Here is a 22339-nt window from a genome sequence, read left to right on the forward strand (position 1 = left end):
CATCAGGCACTAGGTGTTTCAGTGACATCAAAACGTTGTTCATCAGGAACGGAACGAAAAACACAACAAGGAATTGCATCCAAAGGACTGATTTCCCAATTTACCTTAGGCTAGCGTTGCACTTCTACTTAATCAAAATATGCTATGAGAGGGGAAAATGAATGTCTACAACACAATTTACAAAAACCCCCTCAATTTGTTGCTCACAAATATTTTTAAAAAATCCACCCCTTATGCCAGCATTTTGGCTCACTGCACTCTACTCCTCTGTCATTAATGCTCTCTGCCGTAAGCACAACTCCTAGCTGGGGATTCCAACACATAAGGGAGCTAGGATAAGATTCCAGATCTCAGTTGTGCTGGCATGAAGATAGTCTCCTCAGTGATACAGAAGACAATATCCTAGGGAGACTGGAATTAGTCCTATTCCGCACAATTCAATCCAAGATGTAAGGCATATCAAGAAGCAAGTAATTACTAGCTAATGGCTACGGATGGAAATGTAACGTGGTTTGGCCTAAGCGTTTCATGACAAGTGACAAGACAGCTTGAAAAAAGGGGCATTTTTTCCAAAAGGATGGAAGGTGTCAAGAGCAAAGAAAAAAGGGTTACCTCTTCAGTTTGGGAGGGGCTGATTCTGGGCATTGGCGATACTTGTGGTGTTTTCAGCTGTGTACTGTTGCTGTCTGGAACAAGCTCTCTGTGGATTGACTGAATATGGTTTTGGAGTTCACTTTCTGATTCAAATTTAACATTGCAACTAGAACATCGAGTCTTCAGTCCCCCTGCCTTGTTTTTGTTCTCAATGGAACTCAAGTTCTCATTTTGGCCCATGCCTTGTCTGTTACTGCTTGAAGGGATGTTGACACTTGGACTACCACTTTTACTGAGATTAACACAGCTAGCACACAGACCATATGGCAGACCATTGATGTCAAGTTTCACTAAATCCTGTTTTGAGCGGAATTCCTTCAGGCAAGAAGCACACTTGTACAGTTTCTGAAGATGCTGTGCGCGCCCCGTGGACTGCACGGCAGAACCGTTTCCAGTTTTCTGCATGTGGAACGTGCCGTGGATTTTCAGTTCCAGCGTGGAGGTCACTGTCTGCATGCACACCACACAGCGGAACCCCGTCAAGGAGTTCCTCAAGTCAGGGTGCATTTGGCAATGCTCTAAAAATTCCTCCTCGCTCTGGAGGGGCATCTTGCAAATCCTGCAGTTTCCAGTGTCCAGGCTCTTACTATGTGTAACCTTGTGTTCAGTAAGAGTCAGAAGAGACGGAAACCGCTCGCCACAGATTGGGCACATATAATGTTTCACTGGTCCCAAGTGTGTCTGCATGTGTTCTCGGAGCCCGTTTTCAGAGAAGAATGTTCGAGAACACACGTTACACTTGTAATTCCCTTTAATGAGTTCAGCCTTTTTCTTCACTATGGCACTTTCTCCAGGTCGAATGTTGTGGTCTCGGAGCTGGTGATTTTGCAGCAGAGTCTCCATGGTATAAGCTGCTCCACAAATGTCACAGCCATACATAGGCTCAGATGTGTCCACATCTTCTTCGCTTCCATCGTGGCTGTTGTGGGACTCCTGGCTATTTGTCAACAAGGTCTGGAGTTCCACTTCCTCCTTCTGAACCTGCTCAGATGCCCCATTCGTTCCGCAGTTTGGAGTTTTTGTTTCAAAAACACAATGTTTTTCCCTTAAGTGCTTTTCCAGCAAGATGATGGCATGGAAAGCTTTGCTGCAGAACTTGCAGTTGTACTTCTTGCTGTGCGTAGTAATGTGACACTGCAGCTCCACCTCCGTACCAAAGGACTCTCCACAGAAGATGCACTTGTGTACTTTGCCTTGGTTCTCCAGGTGGTTGTGTTTAACATGAAGCTGTAGATCAGTCTCATTGCGGAAATCCCAGTTGCAAGACGTACATCTGTATACCTTCTTTTCATTGCTGTGCTTCACAGCCAAGTGTAGCTGAATGGAGACTTTGGAGTCAAAAACCTCTTGGCACAAGGTGCAGCGGAAGAACACAAATGTATGCATGTCCAGTAGGTGTTTCTGCAAGTCATCCACAGAAGTGAACTGCTTGTCACAGCTTTCACAGATGTAGTAGGTTGAGGTGATCATGAAATGAATGGTAACATGCTTCAGCAGAGACTCCTGATTTGGAAATTCCTTGTTGCACTGAGGGCAGGTCAGTTTTGGCAGGACAGTGTCAAGATGTGTTTTTAAATGAGTCTGAAAACCGTCCAAGGAAGTATACTTAGCACCACACTGATTACAAATATATTCACCTGCAGGACGAGGAGGAGCACCTCCGACTGCCTGCATCATCTTTAAAGAGGTCTGCTCAATGGTTACAGGAGATAAGGGACTCATGGCTCTGGATTTTTTTCCATTGTGGATGTAATTCAGTGCCAAAGGAATGTTCTTATGGTTCTCCTTGATATGCTTGTTCAGTTTCAGAACACTATTAAATATTGGAGAATTTGTACAGTAAGAACAAGAATACACTTCCACCACTGGATCTTTTGGGGTTCCAAGCACAGGGGAACCAAAACGGGAACTGCTAAGATCACAATGGACTTGTCTAATATGCTCTTCCAGAGAAGAATCTGTAAGAAATCCCATGTAGCAATGGGGACAAAAGAATGCATTACTGTCCTTAGCAGCAGGGTTGGCAAATCCGTGAGAACATCGGATGTGCTCCTGAAGGGTGTTGAGGTCATTGAACACTTCAGAGCAGAAGTTGCACTGGTACACCATGGCAGGCATGGTAGAAACAATCAGTGCTGGGTCCGGAGCTTCGTGGACTTGCTTAAGATGTTCATTCAGATTGTAGAGAGATGGCAATACCTCCAAACAATACTGACAGATATGAGCTTGTTCAGGTTTATCTAAATGCATAGTTTTCAGGTGTATCTGCAAAACAGCAAGGCTGGAAAATAACTGTTTGTTGCAATAAATGCAGCTATAGGTAACTTTTGCCTGTTTACTCGAAGGGCCAGTGATATCTGGCACTTGCTGAGCTGCTCGCTTCCTTCCACGACCTTTTGGTATAGGGGGAGCCGTTTCCACCATTGTTGAACTATCCACCGAGAGATTCGAATCTGGAGTGGTGCTAGAGACTGAGGTGTAGCCCACAGTTACCAAAGATGGGCTGTTGCTGTGGTTGCACGACTCTGGCTGCTGGTGACTGTCCATGTGGCTGTAGAGCTCCTCCACCGTATGAAAGTTCTCTGAGCAAATGCTGCATGAATTCTTCTTCTCACCATTATGAGCCTGCTCCATGTGATTCACCAGAGACGTTTCCTCTACAAAGAGTTCATGACAGTAAACACACTGAAGAGCAGATCGGTCTTCGTTAGGAGAACACTCAGGGTGACATTCTGCAATGTGCTTCTGAAGATCTTCAGGAAAATCAAAGCCTTCTTCGCACTGACTGCATTTTTGAGTGTCTTTCATTTTCCAGTCCTCCATCCGGGAAGCAGACTGAGAGCCATCTTTGTTCCTCTCGTGAACCTGCATGTGACCATGCAGCGAACTAGATGACAGGAATCCACGTCTACAAATGGCACACTTATATGGCTTGTTGGACGTATGAGTCTTTAAGTGAATTTTAAGATGATCGCTCCTTGAGAATGCTGCATCACACTCACTGCAGTGATACTTCTTGTCTCCGGTATGAAGCTTTATGTGGCGGTCCCTGCTGCGTTTGTGTTTGAAGAGGCGACTGCAATACGTGCATTTGAAAGGGAGTTTGTCGCTGTGACTTTGCTCGTGGTGCTTTAAGTAGCTGAGGCGGCTGAACGATTTGTCACAAAACTGGCATGGATAAGGCAACCCTGGGCCTCCTTCCTCTTCACCAAAATCACAACCTTCTCCATGGCTCGGGGAAGTCTGGTCCTTGCTAGAAGGCGATGATGCTGGCCATGAGCAAGTGGGGTCATCCTCAACATCCACTCCATCTGAAATGAGAAAGACACATGCCCACAAGCTTAATCCCTACAGTTCAAAGGAGATAGCAAATGCATATGAACAACGCAGATCTGCTACTCCTAAGTAGTTAGAACATATTAAACTCAGACTGTTTCTTACACCTGTATCCAACAGCTTCAAGACCACATTTATTTTTATCAGACTGTAAAACATTAAAAGTTATTAAATAGTTCTGTGCCTATAGTACCTCTTTATTGCTTTTTTATCATTCTTTCTCAGTTGCAGGGTATGTATTATACATTGACAACTTTATTAAAATGCAGATTTTAATATATTTAATGTTTCTTTTGTATCCACTGTCAAATGATTTGCAAATTATGTGAGCATCTGAAGAGTCAAAGGAAAGGAAAAATATTACAGGAATGACTTAAAATTAAAACAGTCAACCCACGTGCCTAATATTTAATGAAAAGATTCCCACTGCTTTGCCACATTTTTTTCCCCCTTAAAGTTGATCCTGAACACAGAAATCTTTTAAAGGCTATTACTGAGACAGACTTGGGTGTTACTCTAAACAATAATAGGAAAAATGACAGGGGAGGAACAGGACAACAGTATAAACAGTGATGTTTTCTCTAATAAAGTGCAACCAGATTTCTCCAATAATGATACAATTCAGTTACTGCAAGCTGGCAGCTGGATCATTACGCGTTCAAAACAAACTAACAAACCAACAGCCAGGATCAAGGAAAATGAGAAAGTTTAAAAAGGGTCAGTTGTGCACAGCATTTTTTTTTTCCTTTTTAAGTTCAAGAGGTTGCCCACCATTTCTTCCTTTTTGCAAAGGCCTCAGCCAGCTGAACTTCCTCAGCCCAGCAGAACCTGCACTGTGAGGTGATCGCAGACAAAGCAACTTGTGAAAAACTGGAAACAGGAAAAATGACAAGCGATTGTGGTAAAAGCTGAAAGATTTACGAGTAACAAGGAAAAGACAAAACAGAAACGCTCGCCAGATTACAAACTGAACTAGTTATCCGTGACACTACCTCATCTCTAGCCAGGGCAAATTCTAGCTGTTTTTTCCAACAGATGTGCTGTGCAGGTTTTGCGCCTTTTGTTTTAAATGTAGATTACAACACTACAATGATCGTACTTATCTTAACCTAAAACTTCTTAAAAAATATTAAAGGAATGCTTGAAAGACCACACTACATCAAATAATCCTTCTATTCCTTTCCAGGGGTGATGCTTGGGTTTTTTTTTCCTTTTAAAATGAAAATTGACCGCAGTAATAGTACAGAAAAAGACAGGATAAAGCTCTTGAAAAATATCTTTATTAAGGTCTTCTGGCAAAGCAGCAAGTTTCTTAACATCTTCAGCCTTCTCTCAAGAAATTTACTATACCAACGTAAAAGTTAGAGCTGGTCTATATTATGTAAACAACTTCCAAGCCTGCTTTCTTTAAAGTAACAAGATTTTACTAGATTATCGACCTCTTGCTTATCCACAGGAAACAGATGAGGATTCATTCCTTTCCTGCATCTAGAAACTGATGACAACGCCATCTCACTATCAATGCCAGATGGCAACCATCTAACTCTGAGAAAACAACCAAACACCATTGCTGGATACCTGCCCATTGACACAATGCTTTTCAGGATAAGTTGGAAACTGCACGGGTTTTTAGCCTCTTGTTTACCTCTTGAAGAGGAGGGTTTCAGAAATTGCACGCACCTTTCACACACACACACAAATAAATATATCTGTATTTACCTACCTACGAATCTGGACTAATGGTACATATTTAAATAACAAAACCAAACCCTAGTCCAAGTACCACGTCTTTGAACTGAAAACAAAGGTGTTTGGTCTTTTAAGATAAAAAGTGAAAAATAAAAATCCTCCCTGCCAGCAAAAGCACTATCATCTGCTAAAATGCTTCCCAACGTACTGAAGCAAAGTTACTCATTGTCGTACGTACTAAATAGCACCAGCCAGGTGAGTTTTTAAGTTGGTACATAAATGACTGCAATATTCACAGGAGAATTCTAAAATAAATTTGTGTACTGCCTTCTCAAGTTGCTGGGTTTGACTATAAAACCAGAAATGATCAAAACAGTGGATCAGCTATTTACAGAAAAAGATGTTAATTTCTTCTACATTTTTAAATTTTATTTTAACTGAATATTCTCAGCCAGGTCTGAAAAAGTGGAAAAACCTTTATCCTTTAAAAATCAAATATATTTCTGACGTACAACCAGTGCTGGCAGATAAACAGGAATTTATGTCAAGCAACCCAGTGAAGAAAAATAGTCTGCGTCTGCTTAGGCAACATATTTTGTAACCAAATTTAGTATTAAAATGTATATCCTATGAAGAAATGATATACTATTGTATAAATGTTTAGAAGAATATATAGTAAGTGTTATAAATAGTGTACCATCACTGACACGGTAGTAAATCACCTCCTTTTTGTGGCCACTGCCTGCCTGGTTTTACCTATTATACAAGTATTCCCCGTGGCTCGTGGATCTCGGCGGTCTGTTGGGCTGGCAGCAGGGTCGGTCGGGATCAAGCCCCGAGTGTGACCATGGCGTAAGCAATGGCAGCCCCTGTCCCCCACCCAAATCTCCTTGTTAGCTCGGGGACCTCTCCTCAGCTTTCATACAAGCTAAGGATAGCAGAGGGGGAATAGTGTTAACGCACTCTTTCCAACCAGCAAATATAAACATTTCTGTGTGTCACTTTGCTGTTGGTTTTGTTTTATCCGAGCCCATAATAATTCTGCAGAGAAATTCTCTTTGTGCGAAAAGCAGAAGAGCAAACCCCTTACAAGTCCAACCTGCCTCCTTTTAACTTGAAACGCGAAAATCTCTCAGTCTCTCAGAGCTACAGAAGAACCAGCAAGGCAGGGGGAATTCCGCACAGCGCACGGCGGAGACAACAGGATTTTCCTGAGTACGAGCCTAACAATGCAGCCAACACGTCTCCCCAGCTCCCCCCCCGCCCCCCGGCACGGCCGGGCGGGGGAGAGACGGCGTAGAAAGGGCACCGGTGGTCAGCCACCGTGCTCCGGAAGGAGGGCCCCTGGGCTGCGCTCACACAAAGGGCTCCCAAAGCCTGGTCCGTCGGCTGTCAGCGACCCGCAGAAGGACTTTTGAAACCTTCCTTCTGAGACAAGGGAAACGTTTTGCTGCAGCGACTTTTGCTGTGCAGACTCCAACCTGAACACTGGGAATGTCCAAGGCCGGGCTGGACGGGGCTTTGAGCAACCTGGTCTAGTAGAAAGTGTCCCTGCCCATGGCAGGGGGTTGGAATTAGATGATCTTTAAGGTTCCTTCCAACTTAAACCATTCTGTGACTCTACGAACATTGTGTGCGATGGACTAACACACCCGCTGAGCTTAGGGGCTGTCTAGGAATGGATCTGGGAACAGCAATCAAGAAGGAAACCTGGGCTAAGGGTAACTACTGCTACAGCAGGACGTGAGTGATGGCACTGCCTGTCCTGCCGTCTCCCCGCCTTCCCCCACAAAGATGCTGCCCCATAAAATTAACGTGCAACCATGAAGAGCACCTCCTTCAAAATGACCCCCGGCTTGCCAGCCCCCGCTGAGGCTACTCCCTGTTAGGCGAGCAGTCCTGGGCACTCAAAGCTGTGGCAGAGGAGCTAAACAGAAGGTCCCACAGCTAACCAGCAGGCTCGGGATGCGGACTCCACTCCCGCTTTCCCAAGGGGACTTCCCACTGCAGCGGCTCTGTATTGGCGGTAAAGTTTGATCCGCTGCCGGGATAAAGGACTTCAAGCCCCTTTTTGCCAAACACTCTCATAGAAAATACAAACAGTTTGCTGCTACTCTGCATACAGCCACATGTATATAAATCAGCAAACACCTACGCACCGAGCTATGTCAACATTACAAATACTGATTTTTAATGTTATAACAAGCTGTTTTAAAATACTCTGGACCAAATTCAGATGCACGCATACAAGTCCCCAGGAGTGGTACACATCCATCTGAGGGCAGAGAAGGGCTCCAGGTATTCGACAGAGTGTTTATGGAGTTTTAAAATATATTTTCTGTATCGACACTTTTTTTTTTCCTTCGGCACTCACTAAGTGCTACTTACTGTAAATGCCTTTTTTGTGTTATGGCAAGTATTCTGAGTTTCAATGTGATGCACTTAACATGTCCATGTAAATTTTTAATTTTTGGAACCAGTCACTTCACACTCGCTGACTCTAAGAAAGCTCTAGCACTCACAACCGAAAAACTTTGCTGGAAATCGGCTACAAGGCCTAAAAGTCTATTTAAAGATGCAAATGTGTGTGAATAGTTAGTGCAGATGTTTTTCTACACCAACTGTACTTGCTGAGTTTCACCATTTCCATAAAGCACATTAAAACAAGTGTGTGAACACTCCGAGATGAAAGTACCAAGTACTCCTGAGACTTCCAGTGGAAAGTAGAGCTGCCTGACTTTTCTCCAAGCAGACAGGAATGCCCATGATTCAGCAGCCTGAGTAAATAAAAGAGGTCCTTATTTCCTAATTTTGCTGGCTGGCCACACTGCAGCAGTCTCTGTGCTGCTGCCAAAGGGGATGCAAAACTGGAACTACACCCAGCAGCTGAAGGACTGTCTTTGTTAGCCAGCCAGGCCTTCCTGACCATCTTCTGGCAAAAAAACTACCGTATCCTGCGAGGAAGACCTCCATCTCAGGCTTGATAGTTCTCTAGTCTGTCTAATAGGACGAAACAACAGATTTTGCCTGGTCTGTGTTGGAGGAGGACAGCTGGAAACTCAGTTAGTAGCAGCGTAACACCTGTTCAGTCATATTTATGGGGGAAAGTGCTCACTAACAGAAAAGTGAAGTAATACCAGGAGGAGTTATCCCACGAAAGGGGAGGGAGGAAGGGGGAAGCATCAGAGCACAAAAGCACCTCTGTGGAGTTAGCAGCCAGCCACTCATGTGCCAACCCCAGTAGTCGTGAGGTCTTAAAAGTGATCTTATCCCTACTGCTGCCGACTGAATTAACAGTACCGCTTCAGAAAAACGTTACTTAGTCACCAGGAAGGTTTATGACACATGCATGCTTTGGCTGAAATACGCTCCAGGGCACTTGCTTTATCATGCCTTATTTTTCTGTATGATTTAAATGTGGTTTTGCTGCCACGAGACAAATGGCCATATTCCTAAAGCAAATGTCAGCAAACCTTTATATGCCATAATACATAAGGTTCCTCTGATAGAACAGAGTTTACAAATACGAACAAATTAATATTTTCAATATCCTGTAAGCAGCAGCTTTCCATTTTCCCCATTTTGCTGCTCAAGTATCTGGGGCACAGACTAGCTGGAGCGGTTTGCCTCAGGTTACAAATGTAATCTGTGCAAAGGAGGAAACAGAACCCGTATCTGCCAGGTCTGAGCCATCCCTGCAAGAAAAATCCTTTCTTCCCCTGAAACACAGAGCTGGCAAAATGCTTAAGCTGCTGGACCCGACCAAAGAGAAAGCCCAGCAGCTTAGCTGGACAGACACCCCCCGGCTCCAGGTCCCGCTGATACGTTCTCGCTACTTTGCCCCCTTAAAGGTAACATCAGACTGGTCACACAGAAATAGCAAGGCTGCTTTAACAGGTACAAAATTTCTAACAATGGGTTACAGAGGACGGGAATGGATACTAAAGATGACAAATCCAGTATACCAAGCAGCAGCACATAAACACATCTCCTGCATACTGCCACAGGCATATGGATTATGAATGCACATCTATGCATTGAATTGTTGTGCAGTTATTATTGTCGTCGTCCCACCACCAGCCAAAGACCTGTTCGTATACCACTGAGTACACATATATGTGCTCGTACGCACGTATTGAAAGGGATGGACAGCACATCCAAACGTACAGCTTTGCCAATTTACCAGATGGCATGCTACAAGGCAGAATTTGAATTGTAAGAAAGGAAGGACTAAATAGCAGGTAGGTAGGTCAGTTAACTGGATGTATGATAGAGCTCCACCGTTTTAAATCCTTGCATTTTTGTGCAGGTAATTGAGTGGAGTGGTTATTATATATCATATAGTTTACTTGTAATGGCCGTTTCAGGTTTTAGTGCTGGACACATTTTATATTATTACCACCACTAATTGTCTGCAGGGCTACCTTGAAAATGAGATAAGGAATCTTAGGGGAATATGCAGGTGTGAATAAATAGTAAATGACGAGGTTAGATATTGCTGAAATAAAACAATATAGTGCTGCGTGCTGAGTAGATCTACATAACTAGAAGATCAAAGGACAGTGTTTAAGCATTAACATGACTTCAGTGATGGCCTAACATGTGTAACAGAAACAAACTACGGTTTTGAAGTTTTTAATAGAATTAGGAGACAGTGCTAGCCTTTAAAGTCACTTGAAATAAAATACACATTATTACATAATATTCTCTGTTTGCTTTCAATAGAAATGTACACAGTTTTGGAAAAGCTGCAACTTTAATATAACCATCACATTTTTTTCACATCAGTGACCCCACATTAAACTCACTCATTTGTCTCATAACTTATTAAATGGCTTGAAAACTAATACTCTGTAATGGGCATTCAAAAGAGAAATGTGAACTTTAAAAATTATTTATAATTTACAGATGTTTTTAAAATCTATCAATATTTCAAAACTGCTTTGGGAGCACCAATTAAATGCATTAACAGTTAGGTTACTGGGGGAGAAGCATACAGGGGTTCCTGACCAACAGAACTGCAACAGCTGGTAGGGAGGTTTCCCCACTTTAAGTTTCATAACCAGAAGAAAGGCAGCTCCTAGAAACAACAAATAAGGCACTTTAATACCTCGCAGGAAAAACCTGCTTGCTTTTATAAAATGCCTTTAATGCCTACATAAGTAGTTAACATTCCTGTATTGCTCTCCTAAGGTAACCTAAGCCTCCAGTTCCATTATGTCTTCTTCAGAAGACATATTACTATTGCATATGTAGAGAGGAGCATAAATGTTTTCCTTGATTGTTGCTTAAAGTTCATTTGAACAGACGGAGCCCAATGAATTCCATCTTCTACAGCCAAATTAAAGAAAATGTAAGCAGTTCGCATTCTGCTCCACCTTTCAAATCATATACAAAACCCAATTTGCAACTAGAAGAAAACAGAACTACCCTCTGCTTGTTTGCAGAAGCCAGTATTTTGTGCCTCTCTAGGCAAAGAGAAAGAATAAGTAATTTTCCACAGTCCTGTACGTATAACTAATGACAGTCACCATCCTCAAAGCTTATTATACTGCTTTACATAATTGGGAATCGCATGTCACACAATTAATTTACAGGGGTTGTTTAGTTGTGACTATACAAGCACTAAGCGATTCAAATTAGCTCATTTGTCCACTGCTTAAATGTGACAAACACATTTACACTGTATTTCTTCCGCTGTTAAGTTGCTGTTTCTTTTAGTAGTTGTTTTTGTTTGTTTGGACAGTATGACTCAGAGACCACCAGGTTTGTTCCATCTGAAGCGAGGGTCAGAAAAAATCACCCTGAGAATAATTACATTTGGAATCAGGACAATGGGAGAGCAAAAAACCCATTCAAACACTCTAGCAAACTTGCACATAATAACGATCTCCTCAGAATCTGTATATTAACAACCTCATGTACTAAAAGTAGTGATTCACTCAATCAGGTCTTTGCTAGAAAATAATCATTATAATTTGTTGTGCTGATAACAGTCTTTGTACCGCTTATTAAGAACAGCAAATGACTAGGGAATAACAGTTCAGGTTTCTCGCTGGACCCCAATACATTCCTCTGCATTCTGCTTTCACTGGGTCGGGCTCTCCGCAGGCAACACTGTGAATAGGACCAGAAACCCTCTCCTTCCAGTCTTCCTCCGCGCTGCAGCTCCTTTTGAAAGCTGCTGAAGCGTACAGAAGGCTCAGAGAGAGCAGCCCCTGTGACACAGTCCCAGCGATCAAAGTAACTTTCCAGTGGCATACAGGTGTTAAAATGAGTCGACTGCTTCTTCCTTTCCCAGGTGACAACACAAGGAGTGTGTCTGAAGTCAGAGAAGCGTCGTTCTTTCTCTTTCCTTCACAAAATCAGGCTCGGACCCTGAGAGCTGAAGGAGACCCTGCTTCACAGCTGCCTTCCAAGTCCCCATTCCCAGACAGCCCCAAGACCCCAGGAGGAGAAGGGCAGGCTGTCAAAACCTCCCTAGCCGGAGGCTCGGACAAAAGATGGGAGACCCTGAGCGGGATTTGCAGGCAGAAACCCGTGAGATGCCAAGCACCACCACGGGTCCTTATTTGAATATCGCCCTTCTTTCAGTTAATCCAGAGTTTAATCGTGAAGGTCTGCAGGGATTGCTGCGGGTGTACCTCACGCTCGGCCGCCTTCCCTCTTTTTTTTAATCACGGATGCCTGTCCCTCCCACCTGTGCCTACATTTCAGCCACCCCAATTCATTGCTTCGTTGCCTCTAGACCAGAACAGCGACAGCAAGACACACTTTGGAGGGGGCTAAACTAGGACAAAGAAAAGAAGGAAGGCAATGCGTGGAGAGCAAAAAGAAAGGAATATAAGGTGGGGAGAAAGAAGGGAGTAAATAATTGCATCTGAAAGAAACTCAGGCAAAGACACCACGAAATCTTTTAGAGGAAAGGGCAAGCAAAAGGAAATGAAGATCAAGCGAAAGCAATGAAGGCAGTTAACGCTTTCAAAAATGTATCAGTGTTATTTTACAATGTGCTAGAATTAAATACAGTAAATAAACACAGAACTGCTTATTTCTTAGAATGACAGAGATGTGGTGGCGGTCTTATTTACACAGGTGAAAACTCCTGGACCTAGATCTGCAAAGGGACTTAGGTGTCTCCAGGAGCTGAAGAAGCAAAGAAAGCAGGATTCATGGGGCCCCAGGGGGGACCAGGAAAAGGTCTGTAACCTCGCTGCTTGGGCACTCAGCTGGGAGAGGGGAGTACTGGGCTCTTTGTACATTAAAGAGGAACTGGATAAAAACAAAAATAAACCTAAGCACAAGTTCCAGACTGCAAGAACCCCTGGACTAAACGAGTGTCCTTCTCAGTAGGTTAACAGTTTCTTCTCAAATGTGCTCCTACCAGCCCTATGAACAGGGTACTCTTTGCTCCAGCAAGCCCAGCTTCCACGGGAAGAGATCTCTGCACAACCGAAGACCCTCTGCTCAGAGGCAGGAAACGTGGCTTTGAATCCTCTCGGGATGCCGAGGGAAGTGAATCGAGGCCTCGTGCCATTTAATACTCTACCTACCTGGCCCCTATACAGGGAAGGTAGGAACACAGCACTCTCTGCCGAAAGTGCTCACCGTGTCCTGGGCTTAGTACAATGCTCCCCGTGCGGCAGGCTGAGCAAAGGCGATAGGTACCCAGATGCTCACACTAGGGTGGTTTGCACGGACTGCCAAACCACAGATACCTGAGAAACTTCACACACAAAAAAAAGAGGTGCCTACCAAATTCAGGTGAACCCAGAGAGGTAGGTTTTGGACAACCGTTTCTATTTAGCTTCTTATAGTCCAACTACATCCCAATTTAGGCTCCCTTTTTTTAGATCTGGCTGTTAGCGCAGATGTGCTGCACAGCTGTTAAATGTGATGTCCCCGAGCAAAGGTAACCTTGGTTTTTAAACTAAGTCATTGCTCAGAATGGCAGAGAAATGCTTACATGGCCCACACCAGTGCAGCACAATCACGCTGGGGACAGTGTGTCTCAGGAACCTTTAAACTGTAGCCAAAATGCCATGTAAGACAATGCAGCCCTTCCTCCCCTGACCCTCATTTTCCCCAGGTTACTTGAATGGGAACACATGTGGATGTCTATGCCATGGGATAGACACAGGCTGGTAGGTGTGTGGCTTCCACTACCTTACAGGTGGTCTAGCCTGCAAGTGGGACCTAATAAATTTCCCAGTTCAGGATGCAGAGAAGACCAAATCCTGCTATGAAACTGTCACATGTAAACTGTCACTCCTACTGTCTTCGTATCTTGCAGAACATCAGTCCCTCTATGTGGGATTTTGCAAGGCAAGAGTTGCATTTAAAATATATATGCTTCATTCAGTCCTATCATGTTAATACAAGTTTATTTGCGTGTTTTAATTATAAAAAGATGGGGGAATTCTTTGCAGAAGGCAGCATTTTCCTTCTCTTCTGTATAATTCTCATTCACCAAAGCCTGCTGAAACTCACGATTAACTGTCTGAAATAGAGGCCTCTCCAGAAATAAAGAGATCTCTGCTTTTTAAAGCCTGTATCTAAAACAAGCCTTTGTACCTTCCTCAGTGTAGAATAGAAGCCTGGTGTGAAATACAGTAAATTAAGCCTTCTGCTGTCAGAGCTGGAAATAAGAGTAGAGCAGAATAGCGGCTGGATTTGAAATGAATTTTTTTTTTTTTTATTGGCTTCATTTACATCCTGTCTAAGGTCTTCTGAGCAGCTCAAGGTGTCTTATCTCTGGCTACCAGGGGGTATTTTGCAGTCAAAGCAGTTAACGTACTTTCTCTCTCTCTCTTTTTTAAGGCCATCTTATCTTATCAGACAGATCTCTTCAGGCTGAGGAGAACCCATACTTATCAGTAGCTGTACACTGTATTGACAGCTCAGTGCTGCTAGGGACAAATGAAAGCTTAGGGTAGAGAAAGATCAGTTAACCTGTTCCACTCTCAGTCTAGACTAATCTTCGGTTTGTCTAACTTCAGGAAACATTGTACGTCTTTTCTCTGTTTACTTGGACAACAGAGGCACACAATCACATCATCAGTTGCTAAATCTGGTGCACAGGTACAGCCACTGTAATAATCCCCAAGGCAGGCTGCCTGTTGACTCCTAAGCGTGAGCAGCGCTCTGCTGACCTCCAGCAACTCCTTCTGCAGGTGACCTCAGGGGTGGCGGACTGTTCTGGGAGCGTCTGAGAGTTACTGGGATCGCGCAGCAACGCAAAAACCGAGGACTGCACAGACTCGCAATTTGCAAACCAGCCTCCCCCCAGAGCAAGGGGAAGTGCGCACGCCGAGGGCCAGAAAAGGAAAGTAATCCCACATATGGTCTAAATGGAAGTGATGAGACTGAAGGTGAGCCTGAAGAGCATCCTGCAAGCCTGTTCTTGGATCAGAAGAGACGGTGAAGAAGCGGTTTAAGGAGACCTGTCCTCCATATCCTACCAGAGTAAACTTTACAGCACGACGTGATTAGTAACTAAGAGCAGTCGGCGCTGCTAACTGGTATCGCCAGGAAATACACAAGCCAGCTTTCTCGCTTACCACAAAAAAAGATTCAAATGGCAAGATTGCTCTCCTCCTCTGCCTGATGCCACGAGCAGTGAACCAGATCTAAAAAGTTACAGCTGCTGCTACTGAAAAATCATTCACCATAATTTCAGGTGAAAAACCATGTAATTGAACATTAAGCCTCGTGCTGGTCCTGCTTTCCACGTTTTTTATGTTTATTTTTTCTCTCTCTTCCGTGTCCAAACACTTCATGAGCACTTTTATATTAGTGAAAACCCTAGGCTTTCCCTGCAGAGAAGGTTCGCTATTAATTGTCCATTATCTTGGTGTGTCAGCACAAAGGAAAGGGGAAGAAATTCTCATCCAAATGGTTTCACCTCCCTCTCTTGAGAGTGATGCCCTTGTCAGGGCATTAAAGACATGAAAACCTGCCACTTATCAGAATTGTGTTTGAATCGAACTACTGTCCTTGAAAACAGTAGACACCAGATACCATCAAAATAAGCCACATTGGCAGATCCTGTTCCACTGTGACTCCGGCAACCTTTATAAAGCTTATGTACACACTTGTGATTGCATATTATCAGTAACATTATAGCCATGGTTTAAAATAAGAAAGGCATGCTCTTTTTCATTTTGTAAAACAATAAGCATATTATAAATAGCAATTGCCAGAATGAAGAAAAGTTGGCCAGCATCTACATTAAGTCTCTAGATACCATATTAAAATGTGGGATGGTAGTATGTGCAGAGTTTTTTGAAAAGAGATGGTAGTAGAAGGAAGAAGATACAGATGACATTTTTTTATGAAACAGTTAGGAAGATTTCAACAGTTTAAATAAGCCTGAGGACACACTTGAACATAAACTCATTGCTGAACCAAATCGTAAAATTTTTTAATTACTTCACACCACCAATTCTTAACAAAACATAATTCAAGCCTATTAAAATGCTGAATTTGCTTGCTAGAATGAAACTATATTTCAAAGAGGTCTTTAGTAATTCTATTAACCTGTTCAGAAATAAAAAAAAAAGGAGCTTAAGTTACATCTACGGCTGCAGAGATCTATCTGTCTTTTTTGGACAATCAATGACTGTCCTCGCTTTTCACAATTTGAAGTCACAAAGAGGAGGAAAAAAAAAAGAAAAGAAGTTACGCCTTGCTTTTAACAAGTAAACAAGTGTACAAATTAATTCAGAGAGCTGTAATTTTGAAAATTTTCTATGTTTAATGTGCACTGCAGTTAAACTACTTTTTCTGTACAAATTAATTTACTGCATCAGTGATCGATGTTTATGTTTAGGCAATTTTATTTCTCAGTATGGTAAAATTAGACCTAATAGTTGCAACCTGTTATGTCCAATCTGTCACTGAAATTCAAATTGCCTTTTTCCTATTATTCAAGGAGCAATTTGGAGGAATTAAAGCCATCTAAAACCAGAAGACAAACAATTCTCTGTAAGGACTCAATAGCCTGTGTCATCAACCTGCTCTAGAAAGTGGTGGTTCTTCCTCGGCAGAACCACTGCTACCTTTGCTCAGGTGCTGACCATTTCCAGCCTGGAGAACCATAAAAAGCACTAGTGTCTGAAGACAGCAGAGCATTGCGCCACTACTTGAAAGGAATGTAAAGGCAATATACGTTTTGAGGGAGTGGAAGTATCATTAACAGCTAACAGAAAGACCCTTCTCTGCATTCTATAATTGGTGATGTTCACAAGTTTTCAATTAGCCATCCATGTATCTACAAAAAATAGATTTTGTTCTTCATCTGGGACAAGTTAGTTATTGTCATCTTGTTCTTGTCAGTGAAGCACTCAGCTGTCACCGACAATTATTATTTATTACTTCCAGGACTAAAATACACTGGTCGAACTTTGCTTACTACCCTTTGCCTTATTTTTCCTCCCTTCAGCAGGATGGCTGTGATATACACCCCAGGTTATTCCTTCAAATCACCTGAGGCTTCTCAAGGCCTCAACCACCCTTGCCCCATCTTCCAATGTATCTTACATGTTTCGATCCCATTTAAATGTCTGTATGGTCTTTTACACCTAAAAGCCTAACAATAATCCTCCTCACAATTAAGAAACAAATACTCCCCCTCTTCCCCCCTACCCCCACTTCTACCTTTATCTTTAGCTTTCTTTTTCTCTGTGTGTTTGTGTGTGGGAAGGAGAGATTCATTTTCCTCATGCACAGAGAATGAATACTTTGCTTCCCAAACACCAGCCTGCATGCAAGATTTTGGTCTTGTTGGAGATGGATGAAATAGAAGCAGTGAGATGAGAGATAATGTTGGCTTTGAGGAGATTTTGCATCTTTTCCAGTCATTTTGTTTTACACTCTACCTTTTACCACTTTTAAAATTCCAAGTAGGCTCATTTCTTTGCAAGATTGCTCAGTTCATCAAGCTGATTAATAATTTTGCTACAAGGCTGTACTGATTAATGTGGATTAGTCAAGTGATTAATAATTTTACTGTTTTGCAGGACCAAGCTGCCCTAAACGTCTTGGGCTTTCAAAGTATTTTACAACTGGAACTTCCTTGGAGGGATGATATGGACCTTCCTGGATTCCCAATGCTCAGCAAAGTGGTGTGACCTTACCCCTGGGTTCGCTCCTCTGGTGTAGTGCCCATAAACCATTTTCAGACAACAATATTTGAACTAAGACCCTTGCTTTTTGTACAGCACTTGGCTCCTACTTCCTCTTCCTCCTAGTTGTTTCATTCCCCTGGTTGATGTTATCAGACTTGTCTCAATGTGAGGTAAAGCACATCTTTTTGCTGATTCCTATGCAGTTTCTAGAACAAAGACCTGAACTTCTGTTGATCCCTCGGCAGCCAGCGTAGCACTAATAACCACATCATCTACAGGGCTTCGGGCATGTATGTAACAGTTAAATCACTGACGCGGGATGGAAAATAGACACTTTACTTCTAGTATTTGATGGTAAAAGCACAGGCCATTGTATTCCACGATTACATTTACACGCTTCCTCCTGAAGTGGCCAACGAACCAAATCCCTATTTATCATCTATTGTACAAGATTTCCTGACTCCGCTCGTGTTTAGACTTCTGTTTTGCTGATACTGGACTTCACAGTATCGTCAGTCTCCAGAGGAGCATATAAAAGCACGATCTATTTCTAAGACTGAATAGCGGGCTCTGTGTTAGGTAATGCATTGGCCGGTAGGCTGCACTTTCTTGCTAATTACAGTGGAAGTTTTCTGTTAAAGAAAACATGGCATTGCAAACGGCATGGAATCAGCTTGCTTTCTAATTGGAGCTTGCGTTCTAATTCTCTCAGTCCTAAGTTTCCCCACAAACAAACACACTCTTCTATATTTGGATACTGGATTTAACCCTCTTAGACAAAATAAGACTTGACACGATTATATATTTATTTGATCTTTTCTAAAGCACCAATTGCAAGCCAAGTGGCATAAAGAGCCAAATGCAAAACAGAAAAAGTAGAAAGCAAAATCTAATAGCATGTTACAATATGCTCTACACACACAATTCAAAAGGGACCTGCCAGCCCCAAAAGATTCAATTCCTGACTAGTTAGAGGAAAGAGAAAAACAAAAGGGTAGCAGATGCAAAAACAAAGGTAGGGAGCCCATAAAACAGTCATGGATAGGCCAACTGAAATAAACAGGGCTTGCAGCTTGCCTTAAAGGCAGCCAGCAAGGGGCTCTGGCAGGGAGTTCCACAACGGAGGACAAGAAAGCCTTGCCTTCGGCCCGTGCCTGACTCAGCCCAGGGAGAGAAAGCCGACTATGTCCAACCGCGAGCAACTGCCAGACAGGGCCGCGGAGCGTGAGGCTGCTGCCCGAGATCTGGGGGATTAAAATTGGAACAGCTACATGGATGGGGCTATGTTTTTTAATATGTCAGCTTTCCACCCCAAAGAGGCTCCGGATCAATTTCAAGGGAAACAATTAGGCGCACAGTACAGTAGTCTAGCCCAGATGACTGCAGTATGGTCTCTGTCCAAGATAAATAAGCAAACTGTTCAAATAAGCTGGAAGTTCATCACGGGGATGTAGAACTAGGGCCCTTCTTGCCGGGGAAGGAACATTACGATGTTGGTCAATAATACTCTCGACTTGTATCCTGTACTAGCCTGAAAACGTGTCTCTCCACATCCCAGAACACCTCCTGCTTCTGTACTTCGTGCCCATTAAGAAGGCAGCCACTCAAGGAGTATCCTCAAAATATATCCCCCCATTTTCCTCAGTCTTGTATGTGCTGTGCTACACCCAGTTTCACTCCTCTAAACCATGTCTACTGGAGACACACCTTACATGTCTGCAAATATAGTGCAGACCTCCTGTAAGCAAGCACAGTTCCTAGCAGACCAAATGAAAATATCATATACTGTAATGTCACCAGTCAGTTAATGGAACTGCAGCCTCTAACTCCCCTGATATCTTACATCCCACATAAAGACAGAGGAAAAAAGGAGATATAATGGAAGAGTCCCTAGTGGAATAACGTAAATACCCATCTTGGAATAAGGTATTACCCATTTGGTCCAACCGTTTAATTGCTCTCGGCTAGATGCCAGTTTTGGGTCACCTCCTCGGGCCAGGCTCCAGAGCCATGGGACAGGAGCCCTCACCTCCAATGTGGACACAGTGGCAGCTTGAGGAGCGAAGAGCTGGGGAGTGAAGGGTGCACTAGGAGCATCCCGACCATCAGGAGGAGCCAGTAACAGCTGTGCCTGCTGAGCTACAGCCCCAACACAGGGTCACTTCAAAAAAATTGGTAATCCAGGCAGAATCATGCTGTGGACTGGATCTGGCTTGCAGGACAGTTTTTTGGACCTCTCTGTATCAACTCCAAAGCACAAGCTCTTCTCTGGCTTTTACCATGGCAGAAAATAAGCCTGTTTTGTGGCTTTTTATCTCACGGGCATAAACCTAATCAAAACAATCCTGAATGCAATCAAGACAATTAGTTTTTTCATTCCTTCTGATCCTAACATTGCTGCAAAGGAGACCGATAACCTTCCGGTCTGATCTTCACCTTCCTGGCAAAAAGGAACATGAACAACATCAGAGCAAACAATTGCTGACTTTGTACCAACGTGCAGGCAGCCTATACTAACCAGGCAGCCTCTAACAGGAAACATTTCCAGGAATTTTACATGTGTTTTTATTACAGCAGGATCTGTTTTCTCGGTTTTATTCAGTTGTGAGCTTGGATTTTAGAATGCAGTGGTACGATAACGTGTCTGCTACTTAGAGAGCGGGATGGCTGAAGAAAGGCTGCACTCTCCCTGATTTTTCTACATAAATACCTGGCTTTTGTTCCTTGGCTCTAATGTCTGCTACTTTAGCCCAGGCTTACCATCCCCACATTGGACCACTTTATTTCCACAGAAAAAGTCCAGATCTCTGTCGGTATTTGACACAAAATTACTGCCTCTGAAATATTTTTATTTGCTGACTTTCTTCACAAGCTAAAAACTGTGTCCCCCTGAAGAGGCTGTTTGCATCACCTCAGATTATCTTATGCGAGGCAGAAAGAATCTGTGACCCTGACTTAGATTTATCACAAGCTCCTACTCATATTCTGTAAAGAATTTAACCCTAAGTGATCGTTTTCATAAGCTCAACTATGTTCCTCCCTTTCCCCATGCCTTCAATTGCAAAAAGGTAATATTCTGTGTGTGGCAGGCATGATGTACTGGGGATGTACTGAACACACTGAGGAAACTTCTAGCAAGTCATTTACGTCAATGAAATACTAGCAGACGCATCCAACAGACACAGAAGAGGACTAGCAGAAAAAAAAAAATTGGCCAACTTTTTGAACACTAGGCTGTTTCATTTGACTTATGTTACCAAAATACTGTAATATACTAAAATCTGCAGTCTCAGAATAAAATCCTGGCCCCGCCGAAGCCAATGGAATTTTGCTATTAACTTTAATGGGACCAGTATTTCAGCTTTGGTCTGGATCTGGTTAGACGTAGGGTTTAAGAAAATCAAACTTATTGCCTGGGAGTCCAGTGGTAATATTCAAAACGAATGAGCTATATTACTTGGGTTCATGAGGAAAATACAAAACGAAAATTATGGTAACTTTTCAAGGTTTATTAACTCAAGTCCCATAGCCTTGGGGGGCTATCTCCATCTGCCCTATTTATATGCTACCATGACAGTTCCTGCTCTTTGATAAGTTGTTAAAAAAAGTCGTTGCATCATAGGAATTTTCTTAACTTCCCACAGATAAGTATTTTCAGCAAAAGCACACTGTGATTTTATTTTACACTAATTAACTATGAAATAATTTTTTAACCAAATGTGAATACCTAACCACTAACTTGCATATACAAAATGCATTTTGAAGTAACTATTTGTAAAGCTAACATATATATAAAAAATAATGTGTATATGTATTTTACATATACATAAAAATTAATAAAGGCACCTTCAAAAAGAAAACTTTCCCTTCTTCCACACATTTCCTCAAAGACCCTGAGATGTAAATTACGTCTTTAACTGATTACAGCTAAAAAATAAACAAACCCGTATTTCTCAAGTCACTCTTCCAGAAAAGCCTGCAAGGTTAACAGAGCCAGAGCTTGCGGATGCGTTCCAAAAGTGAGAACTCCTCGTGGGGACCGCACTGCTCCCGGCTGCATCCCTGTTAGCCGGCTGGCTGGCTGGAGGCATCTCGCAGGCTACTACTGCTGCACTACTGCATTGAAGGAGGTGGTCTCTCAGCTGGCCCAGCAGTATGGTAATGGAAATACAGATGTTAAAACCACATTTTTGATGACACTAGCGGGCAAGCTGTGCCTCTCCCACAACTCAGCTAAAACAGGCTCTACAGTGGCTCGGACATCAAGTCTCAGCGCGTTCAGGTGTAGTTAGAGCAATGTCTTAAACTGCATTTAATGCCCCTGTCGCAGGTCCAAGAAGTACTTACAGCTGGTCCGTAAAGAGCTGCTTGATCATATGGCGTGGCTCCCCATTTCCAGATGTAACTGCCTTGAAGGCTAACCAACACGCATTGTTTCGCTAATCCTACATTTCCTTATTAAGAGTTGCCACAAATATTTATGGAGTCATGAAAGAGAGATAAATGGCTGCAAAATGATCAGAATGATTCCT

General features: G+C 42.9%; 1 protein-coding gene across 1 annotated transcript in view; it reads right to left on the bottom strand.

Annotated features, from left to right (window-relative positions):
* Nucleotides 1–22339, bottom strand: part of ZNF521 (zinc finger protein 521) — a 234018-nt gene that overhangs the window by 135460 nt on the left and 76219 nt on the right. Inside the window, exon 5 of the mRNA XM_082499405.1 lies at nucleotides 613–3965. Coding sequence (XP_082355531.1) covers nucleotides 613–3965 — 3353 coding nt within the window. The remainder of the gene's footprint in view (nucleotides 1–612; nucleotides 3966–22339) is intronic.

This window comes from Vanellus vanellus, assembly GCF_965231255.1.
Source record: "Vanellus vanellus genome assembly, chromosome: 2".
Taxonomy (NCBI): Eukaryota; Metazoa; Chordata; class Aves; order Charadriiformes; family Charadriidae; genus Vanellus; species Vanellus vanellus.